Source organism: Arachis hypogaea, chromosome 2 (genome assembly GCF_003086295.3).
Source record: "Arachis hypogaea cultivar Tifrunner chromosome 2, arahy.Tifrunner.gnm2.J5K5, whole genome shotgun sequence".
Taxonomy (NCBI): domain Eukaryota; kingdom Viridiplantae; phylum Streptophyta; class Magnoliopsida; order Fabales; family Fabaceae; genus Arachis; species Arachis hypogaea.
Window position 1 is genome coordinate 100,190,851 of NC_092037.1, and position 10,528 is coordinate 100,201,378.

General features: G+C 30.5%; 2 protein-coding genes across 2 annotated transcripts; both read left to right on the top strand.

Moving 5' to 3' along the window:
• The first annotated feature begins 2,933 nt into the window (after positions 1 to 2,933).
• On the top strand, positions 2,934 to 5,686 carry LOC112756938 (MATH domain and coiled-coil domain-containing protein At3g58370). The gene is made up of 4 exons (XM_025805547.3): positions 2,934 to 3,216; positions 3,677 to 3,810; positions 3,914 to 4,062; positions 4,680 to 5,686. Exons 2-4 carry the CDS (start codon positions 3,689 to 3,691, stop codon positions 5,429 to 5,431), a joined length of 1,023 nt encoding a protein of 340 aa, XP_025661332.1. The 5' UTR covers positions 2,934 to 3,216; positions 3,677 to 3,688; the 3' UTR covers positions 5,432 to 5,686.
• Positions 5,687 to 7,564: 1,878 nt separating this feature from the next.
• LOC112756949 (MATH domain and coiled-coil domain-containing protein At3g58370-like) lies at positions 7,565 to 9,007 on the top strand. The gene is made up of 3 exons (XM_029290450.1): positions 7,565 to 7,686; positions 7,787 to 7,944; positions 8,256 to 9,007. The coding sequence occupies exons 1-3, from the start codon at positions 7,565 to 7,567 to the stop codon at positions 9,005 to 9,007; spliced, it is 1,032 nt and encodes a 343-aa protein (XP_029146283.1).
• Positions 9,008 to 10,528: the final 1,521 nt, after the last annotated feature.

The following is a 10,528-nucleotide window of genomic DNA, read 5'->3' on the forward strand; positions in this document are numbered from 1 at the left end:
TAAGTACCAGTTTGTTTTTGGTGGCTATACATGGTACACTCAAAATAGTTATGAATACCCATTTCAAAGTTATATAAAAACATTATATTATTTGTATGTGCCCATTGATATATTTTGACATTTTTTTATAATTTTGGAATTATTTTAGGAGCATTTCTGTGGCTATAGATGAGAACCGCTTTATGGATTTTATCTTGGATGTTGTTGATTGGATTCAAAGACACAGTATCACTATAAATTTTAAGTTCTCATTTGTTAATTAGAGGGTTGACACACTCGTAAAATCAATAGCAATAGGTATCTATGTTTTTTATGTTTAAATTCTCTGAGTTAATTAACACAATAAAATTTTATCTCAAATATAATTTAAAATTGAATAAAATAAAATAAAATAAAATAAGCATGAAGATTAAGATTTAAGATTCAAGATTAAGATTTAAGATTCTTTTACTATTAGCTTCCAATTTTTAATTTAGTCAAATTTTTTCTTTTTACTATGCAAGATGGACAAGTAAGATTCACTGAAGATACTCGTCGTGGAAGTTGTGTTTTCAGTTGGAGGACGTCTTTGAATCCACTAGAACTTACTTTTAATGATAATTTAATCATTGTTGCCGAATTTTTCGTGAAGGAATCACCACATCATCATAAACAGTTAGACGATGGAACTAGTAACACTATTATTGATGATTCCTCAAAACCATGTTTTCAAGTTTATGAAGATTTTGAGAACACAAATGAAAAGGGTTTTGTTCAATTGGCAGAGGAAGCTTGTCATAAGCATCCATCAGTCATTGAATGTCATAAGAACAAAAATCATAGTTCTATGTTCACCAAGTGGGGATTCATTGCATTGGGAAGAGTGTTACATTTTCTTAAGACTAAGAAGGTGAAGGATATGAATGATGAAGGTTGCAAGGAACTTCAAGTTTTATGGAAAGAAGTCATTGCTTTCGGATTTGATGATTTGGCTTGGTTGGAGCCTCATGTTAAGTGTGCTTTGGGCATGAGGAATCATAAGGAGAGAACTATGCATGTGAAACAAATGAAGGAGAATGTGGCAGCTCTTGAAGTTGATCTTAAAGTGGCAAGAGAAGAATTGGTTAAAGCTCAAGAAGGTTTTGAAGAAAGAGACTTGAATGATGTGTTGGGATATTGAATACCTACATAGCTAGGTTGGTTTCACTTTTGTGTAGAATGTCTTTAATTAAAAATATTGGTTAATAATTTTGTACATAAGTGATTAAATTATTTTAGTGTGAAATGAGTTATCATGGATCCTAAATAAATATTTACTCCTTCTGTGTTCTTTTGCATACATATGTCTCTTTTTCTTCTAATTTGGTTTTTTTCTAACTTTATTTTTTTAAATTAATATGATAATTTGTCATATCATAGTATTGTTGATTCAGCTAAACTAATCTTGAGTGTTTAAATCTTTTTATACTTATTTATTTTTAATACTTTCATATGAGCATATAATTTTTTTTTGTTTTATGTTACAACCGAGATTCAAATGAAACCTTTGATAAACAACACATGAACTATGAGTTCGTATTTTTAAAATATTAATAAACTCATAATGAATCCTCTTCCTCTTTTAATGTTGAACAAAGTCATGATCATAATCTTAGCTTTTGAGTATTAAAATAATACTAATCCTCTTTGGGATTAGTGAAATGTGAATCCTAATGCACAATATGAATTATGAAACCAATCCTTACGAAAGTGGATAGGAAATTTGGAATGATGTTATGACTGTTGGTGGGTCCCAACGTCAAGTGGGGTCACACAATTTTAAAAACGAAAAAATAAAAGAAAGGAAAAGTGGCATATAATAATAATATAGCCCCGGGAAGGGAGAGAGAGAAATAAGCCTCTCAGACCATCTCCAGTAGGGAACTCATCTCAGTCCCTATTTATGGCCCACTTGTCATAAAAAGTGACTCCACATCAGATTTTGCGTCATAACCAATAAATAGGAACTCAATGAATCTCTCTCTTCTCCATTAGAAGGAACTAACTTTAATCCCTATTGTGGTCCCACCTAATTAATTAATTAAGTAATTAAAATTAATATAATAATTATTATTTTTTAATAATATTATTTAAATTTATAAATTCAAAATAATTCAATATTATAAAATATTAAAATAAATAACTTAAATTTGATTAGTATTTTAAATTTTATAAATAAAAATAAATAATCCAACTAAAAATTATTTTATAATATATAAAAATTAAATTTATTTTTTATGTAAAATAAATTTAATTAATTATGATTTAATATAACAATATAAATAATATTTGATATTGATTTAACATAATTATTTATATTAATTATAATTTAATATAACTAATTATTAAATAATTAATATAAATAATTAATTAAATAGATATATAAGTATTTAATATATATTTAATATATTTTTTATTTTTTTTATTAACTTACCACATGGCATAATTTTATTGGTTGTTGCAAGTCCCTGTTTAGAGGGACTCTCAACCTTGATCCCCGTGAAGAGCCCTCTTTCCCTTTTCATTCCAATGGTAATTGAGTCCCCATATGTCAGAAGAGGAACTCTATTTCTTAGCATTGGAGTTGCTCTCATAGTCTCGTTTTTGAAACAATGAAAACAGAGAGTTTGTGGGAGCTCGTTGTCGAAAAGAGGAAGAAATTAGGGAGAAAAGATCAGTCTAATATTCCACACGTTAAATTGGTAAATTTGTTTTAATTTTTATGAAATTTTAGTATTTTATTTTTGGTGTAGAGATGAATATAAAAATATTATTTATTAGTTGTATTGCCCTTTTTTATTTGAGTTGAGATATTTATTTTGCGAAGATTTTATGTTGATTTTATCAGTTTTGATGATGTATTTTATTGATTGTTGAGATATCTTAGTGCTATTAAGAAGACTGATTATATATCCATTGTTTTGATAGCGAAAAATTTTACTGGATCAGATTTTGTGGGTTTTTTTTGTCCCTTTTTTAGGGGTTTAATTCTCATATTTGATTATTTAATTTCTATTATCAAAGGTATGTTGCTCTTGGTGACGAATTTTCCTCCTTCATTCCTAAAAAAAAGTGTTTTTCTTCCTCGTAACTGTTGCTGTTGTGTGAACTTGAGTTATTTTCAGTGGAAACTCTGTTTTGGATAAGTGGAGCTTTGCTCATCATTTATGCATTCTGATATTGGCAGCATTTTATTATGTATGATTTTTGTTTGGTTTACTCTCACTTTTGTATGTTACTTCTTCATTCTTCATTTGTTATTCAACTTCTCTGTGATTTCTTATACCCAAAATCCTTATCTTTCGTGGTTGATCCTCAAGTTTTGTTTTTTGTTCATTAAATTCGACTTAGTTTATAATAGAACACTATAACTTACAACACGATTTAGGTACACACAGTAGGAGTTAGCTTAGGGGAAGTGAGTCAAGTGCAAAGTCAGGTTTCATGGTGAGAAAGACCAAACTTTTTACCAAGGTGGTTTAATAAAAAGATTTGAAAAAAATAGTTATTCCACTAAGGGTATGTTTGGTTGGGGACTTGGGGTAAAAGTGAAGTGAAGTATTTGTAATTTAGCAGTTAAAGAAGGCCTAATTGTTGATTTGCTGTTATATTATATCAAATTCAATTGATTTTAGTTTTTTTTAATTATTATTTTTAGCGGTGGTATCAAATGGAGAATCAAGAAAAAATTGGTGAAACGTTTGAGACGTTCAAATGGACCATTAAGGACTTGTCTAAGTTGAACACCAAGAAGCTTTACTCTCAGAACTTCAACATTGGTGGTCATCCATGGTAATTGAATTTAATTCTTGTTTACTACATATGTATGATACTTGATTAGTTGACATGACCGTTTCACAAGTGCGTTTTAACATGTTTTGGACTTTGATTTTAGGCGGATTCTTATGTATCCAAAGGGAAACAATGTGGGTTACTTGTCAATTTATTTAGATGCTGGTACTTTGCCTTGTGTGGAGACCAGATTTTCCAAGTTTAAGTTGGTTCTAATTAATCAGGTCAATGACAAATTGACACAAACAAAAGGTATCTTTCGTATTTACCTCTCCGCTGTCCTGTTTGTGTTTTCCTGTTCTTTTCTTTGTTGCTTCTTTTAGCTGTGTTATGTTTTTCATGAATGAAAATTGTGTTTCTTAACAATTTCTTGTAAAGTCTATGTTTTGATTGGGTTTTAGATTTTTGGTTTTGACTATATGGGTCATGTATGAAGGTCTTACTATATGTATAGTCTTCTGGTGATTCTAATTTACTAATTATATCGATTACTCTTTTGGATCAAGATCCTTTATAGGGAGAAGTTGGTAAAATGATAAAGTGAGGAGTTAATTACTTTTAAATTAAGATAGTGTGGCTCTCACATATGATAGGAGTTACAAATTCAATAGTGATTAACTCCCCACTTTATCACTTTACCAATTTCCTCACTTTAGAAGACCTAAATATACTTATTTTTATGAGTTTTGTTAGATACATACAAATTTCACAAGTTCAAAACCACTCCAATTGTGTGAAAACAACATTGCTATTTTCTAATTCATTAAGTAATATATGAGTTCTATCTTATCTACAATACTAGCATGGTGTTAATGTATGTCCTATCTTTCAAAAAGTTGACTCTTGATATGTATATATGAATTTTCCAGAAACTCAACACACATTCAATGCCAGAGAGAGTGACTGGGGCTTCACATCGTTTATACCTTTAGCTCACTTTTATGATCATAGCAAGGGGTTTATTGTGAACAACACTTGTATAATTGAAGCTAAGATTTCCGTTAGTACTCCAGAACTCGAGAAAAAAGTTGATCAACCTGCTCTACCAGTTTCTGTGCAAGTTCCTGCTGAGCCTATTGAACATGCTGATAATCCTTTATCTATGGACATGTCTGCAATCCCAATTGATGAGCTTGTTGATTTCAGGGGTTTAGGGAAAATAGAAAAAGCATTTGTTCCTCTTCTAGACGACGTATGTGCAAAGCATCCCTCAGTTATTGGATGCCAGAAGAAGAGAAGTCGAAGGTTTAGCGAATGGGCATTCACGGCTTTGGGAAGAGTTCTGCATTTCCTCAAGACTAAAAAGGCGAGAGATATGGATGAAGAGGCTTGTAGCCATCTTCAAATCTTATGGGAGGAACTCGAGACGTTTAGATTTGATTTGACTTGGCTTGAGCCGCATGTTCAATCTGCCTTAGGTATGAAAAATTACATGGAAAGATCCGCTAAGGTGAAAGGTGTGAAGGAGAATGTGGCTGCTCTGGAGATGGAAATGAAGAAGCTGAAGGCAATGGTTGCTGCTGTAGAAGTTGATCTTGAATTGGCAAGAAGAGAATTGGTGAAAGTTGAAGAAGGCTTTGAAGAGAGAGATTTGGATGGTGAACTAGGATATGGACCATAGACTCACTTATTTTGTTGAAATTTCACTTAACCTATGCAGAGATTGTAAGGAACAAATGAATCCTTGTGCAAGAAAACAGTCCTAACTAGTTTTGGTTGAGTTGCACAAAGAAGGAAGATTACCAATTAAATTAACTAACAAATATCTGTAATTTTGTGAAACGTGACACTTATTTCTACTGAAGCTAATATTAATCTCCTCTTTTAGGGAGGTTACTGTAGGTATGAAAAATCTAAGTGTTTGACTGTTTGTGTACTATATCACCTAATATTAGGAGAAGTTAGTATAATTGTTTATTATTATTAACATGAACTTTAGAGTAGTTAGGAAAGATTTATTGAGATCGCCAAGGGGAATAATGCCCATATATTAAGTAAACTAAAATATCAAAGTATCAATATAGACATATTGGTTGACTCAATAACAAGATGGTAGTAAAATCTGAAGAAGAAACAATAATACATGCATATTCTGAAAATAAGAGTATCTCTCGGAGCTAATTTTAAGTTTAATTTTATTTTGGATTCTAAGAATGACACCTAGAATTATATGTCATAAAATTATCTAAAACAAAAAATGATATTTTTTATTGTAATATTTTGTCTTAATTCATTTATAATTTTATATTATTTTTAATTATTTTATCTAAGATAATTATACAAATTGTAACAATTTTATTAGTTTTTTTTTATCAAAATGATATCGTCTCGATGAGGTTGATTTCATTTTATCTATTAATTTTAATATAAGTTTTAATTATAAATCAATTCACTTTTTGAATGTATAAAAAATAATACTCCAAAATGGCAAAAGCACTCTATTAGAGTTTTCTCATTTAAATAGTCAAAAGTATATTTCTTTCTTTAATTAAATGCAATACCTTTGCTTTGTTGTACTTTAGCATATTGTAACTATCTATTTCTTAATATATAAAAGTAAATGGATAAGTTTATTTACGTTACTTCTAAGACATCTTTCTCTTCTTATTAATACCATATCAGCAACATCACTTATCTGACACAATTTTAAAATCAACTACTCAATTTTTGCCAATCAATTATTATTTCTAAATCAGCAAATAATAGAAATATATGTAAATTAGGGTGCAAATTTACCAATAATAATAATTAAAAATTAATAATGTCTAACCAAATTTGTAATCTACAAAAAAATTGAATCCATATTCCTATATTTATTATCTCTTACCATTATAAACAATATAATAAATTTATAATCTCAATAATTAATTTATTAATTTCTATAAACAACTCATTAAATGTAATAAACATCTATATTAAAAATGTTTTAATAATATTATTAATCATAATAAATTTTATATTATAAATATTTAAATTTCATACTATTTAAAATATTTATATAAATCTCTTATTACTATTCATTTAAATAACATCAAATTTTATTAATGATCCCACGTTTTTAGATACCGTTACAGTGGTTTACATTACAACTTATTGAAAAATGTGGCCTCTGATTCACATTCTCAAGCTATTACATATTTACATTTTCAATTTCTACCTCTTCGTTTCTATTTCATGCCTCGTATACATAAATCAATAAAATTAAACGAGAAGATTTATTATTACTCTTAACATTTTCCCATGCATGTTCATCATCATAAACTCAAGAGTGAATCTTTGGACTAATGTCCTCCTCCGTTTTATATATAGAAATAGAAGTATGAGTATGATGATGTCAATATCCTTACCTTCTACATTCCGTTTGCTTGCACTTTGCCACTATCCAAACTTGTACGTATGATCTCTATTCTCTATTATATTAATTTATATAGTTTCCTCATTTCTTATTCTCATAAATATAAAACGTCAAATATTAATCGTTTTATAAAAATCAAAGTCAACAAAGACTTCATTTACCAACTACTAATTTATAATAATATTTCAGTTTATTTTGTAAGAATTATTGGGCAGCTGTAGGAGTATAATGTTGAATCATCAAAGTATAATATTTCACTTGAATATATGATGATCTGTTTGGTAATTGGAGCTCAGTTCATTTATGTATTCTGATATTGGCAGCATTTTATTATTTGGGATTATACTGTTTCCTTAATGTCACTTGTCCTTTTTTTTATCCGTAGTGGTGTGGTATGAAATGGAGAATCAAGAAAGTATTGGTGAAACGTTTGAGACGTTCAAATGGACCATTAAGGACTTATCTAAGTTGAACACCAAGAAGATTTACTCTCAGGAATTCTTCATTGGTGGACATTCATGGTACTTGAACTAATTCTGATTTATATATATGCGTGATACCTAATTAGTTGACATGATCTTTGAGGTGTGCTCTTTAAAATGTTGTGGACTTTGATTTTAGGCGGATTCTTATGTTTCCGAAAGGTAACAAGGTGGTTTACTTGTCGATGTATTTGGACGCTGGTGATGCTGCTACTCTGCCAAATGGATGGACCAGATTTTCCAAATTCCAGTTGGTTCTGATTAATCAGGTTAATAGCAAAATGACAGAAGTAAGAGGTAACTTTCATATTTCCCTCTCCCCTGCCCTGATGCCCTTATGCTTTGTTCGGTTTTAGATTATTTTTTGTTTTGTTTTGACTACTTAAGCTTATGCACTCATTTCTACACATGGGCCATGTACCTTATGATATGCATAGTCTTCTGGTGATTCTTATTATATAGATTACTTTCTTTACAAGTTTCGTCTGAATAATACCAAAAGTATGAGTTCTATCTAATCTACAATACTAGCATGGTGTTAACGAATGCTCTATCTTACAATAAGTTGACTCTAGTTGACTCTTGATATGTATATATGGATTTTCCAGAAACTCAACACACATTCAATGCCAGAGAGAGTGACTGGGGCTTCATATCATTTATACCTTTAGCTGACTTTTATGATCATAGCAAGGGGTTTATTGTGGACGACACTTGTATTATTGAAGCCAAGATTTCCGTCAGCCACCCAGAACTTGAGAAAAAGGTTGATGAAGCTGCTCCACCAATTTCTGTGCAAGTTCCTGCTAAGCCTATTGAACATGCTGATAATCCTTTACCTATGGACATATCTGCAATCCCAATTGATGAGCTTGTTGATTTCAGGGGTTTAGGGAAAGTAGAAAAAGCGTTTGTTCCTCTTCTAGACGAAGTATATGCAAAGCATCCCTCAGTTATTGGATGCCAGAAGAAGAGAAGTAGAAGGTTTAGCGAATGGGCATTCACAGCTTTGGGAAGAGTTCTGCATTTCCTCAAGACTAAAAAGGTGAGAGATATGGATGAAGAGGCTTGTAGCCATCTTCAAATCTTATGGGAGGAACTCGAGACGTTTAGATTCAATTTAACTTGGCTGGAGCCACATGTTCAATCTGCCTTAGGTATGAAAAATTACATGGAAAGATCCGCTAAGGTGAAAAGTGTGAAGGAGAATGTGGCTGCTCTGGAGATGGAAATGAAGAAGCTGAAGGCAATGGTTGCTTCCGTAGAAGTTGATCTTGAAATGGCAAGAAGAGAATTGGTGAAAGTTGAAGAAGGCTTTGAAGAGATAGATTTGGATGGTGAACTAGGATATGGACCATAGACTTACTTATTTTGTTAAAATTTCACTTAATCTATGCAGAGATTATAAGGAACAACTGAATCCTTGTGCAATAACATAATTTCTTGCACCATAAACAGTCCTAACTAGTTTTGGTTGAGTTGCACGGAAGATTACCAATTAACTCACACAATTGCTGAAATTCTGTGAAATGTGACACTTATTTCTGCTGAAGCTAATATTATTAATCTCCTCTTTTAGAGAGGTTATTATATTTATGAAAAATCTAAGAGTTTGTGTACTGTATCACACAAATTATACAAACAAAAGGTAAAAAAAAAAAATAGAAACTCAAATCAAACATGTCTTATTTCTTAAGAATCTATTAGTTTTATGAATTTGATTAGGATACTTGTACTATCGTAGCTGAAGTTTGTCATCGACATCCTAATGATAATCACGTAATGTCTTTGGTTACAAAATATAACAACAACAAAAACAACTTAGTGGATTTCAAGGGTTTATGCGAAGTACGAAAAGATTTTGTTCAACTATTCGAGGAAGCGTGTTCTAAACATCCTGAACTTGTTAGAGGAGTGAAAAGGAGAAATTGGAGTCAAAATTTGACTGAAAGATTATTTATGATTTTGGGAAGAGTTCTACATTTTTTAAAGAGTTATAAAGATGTAAAAGACATGAATGATGATACTTATGATGAAGAGATTCAGGATTTGTGGGAGCAACTTAAATCTTTTGGATTTGATGATCTGATTTGATTGGAAAATGATGTTAAAAAATATATGGCGGAAAAAATGAGGAAAAATGTGGATATTGAAGGAGAAAAAGGAGAATTTTTGAAAGTGGAATTAAGGCTTTGCCATTTAGTATATATAAATAATTAAATATCCTCTTATTGCTTATTACTACTATAATATTTCTCAATCGACTGGCTTAATTTAAGTGTGATTAAATTGTGATGGTAGCGTCATTTTCAATTCCAGTTGAGTTGGCTTTGGTTGTGTCTTGCGCGATCATAAAAGAACATGGGTGGTTGAAAGTGCTGGAATGGTCTCGGGAATAAGTGCGCTCCTGTGTGAACTTTGAGTAATATGATTTAGTTTAGTAATGAGTTTATAATATGGAACTAATTTTATTGTGTGTGAAACAGGGGAGACTCGGCTGAAGTTTTTCCTCTAGTGACTTATTAGAATATTCCGTCAAAGCATGAAGAGCATCTCTTATTCACAAGGTATTTGACCTGAAAATTACGACAGACTTTCTCTTAAGTTAAATTTGGGGTTTAAAGTAACTGTGATTAGAGGACTTTACTTCAACCTCCTGAGAATTGGTTGCACCTATTATAATGTGATTTAACTTAGGTTCTTTGTTTCTTTTTTTCTTTATTTTTTTTCCAGGCACGAAAACAAAGAAATTCAGCGTAATTAGTGTGTTTGGCTTAATTTCTTTGAACTTCATTAATATGTTTGACTTTATTTAAATGTTATGATTATTTAGTATTCGAGTACTGTACTTGATTAATAGAGTGTATTCAACTCCTATCTA

Excerpts from the sequence above, each read along its gene's own strand:
- LOC112756938 (XM_025805547.3), top strand. The coding sequence starts at position 3,689 with ATGGAGAATCAAGAAAAAATTGGTGAAACGTTTGAGACGTTCAAATGG. Across the intron at positions 3,811-3,913 it reads AACATTGGTGGTCATCCATG|GCGGATTCTTATGTATCCAA; the intron begins GTAATTGAATTT and ends CTTTGATTTTAG. Across the intron at positions 4,063-4,679 it reads CAAATTGACACAAACAAAAG|AAACTCAACACACATTCAAT; the intron begins GTATCTTTCGTA and ends TGAATTTTCCAG.
- LOC112756949 (XM_029290450.1), top strand. The coding sequence starts at position 7,565 with ATGGAGAATCAAGAAAGTATTGGTGAAACGTTTGAGACGTTCAAATGG. Across the intron at positions 7,687-7,786 it reads TTCATTGGTGGACATTCATG|GCGGATTCTTATGTTTCCGA; the intron begins GTACTTGAACTA and ends CTTTGATTTTAG. Across the intron at positions 7,945-8,255 it reads CAAAATGACAGAAGTAAGAG|AAACTCAACACACATTCAAT; the intron begins GTAACTTTCATA and ends TGGATTTTCCAG.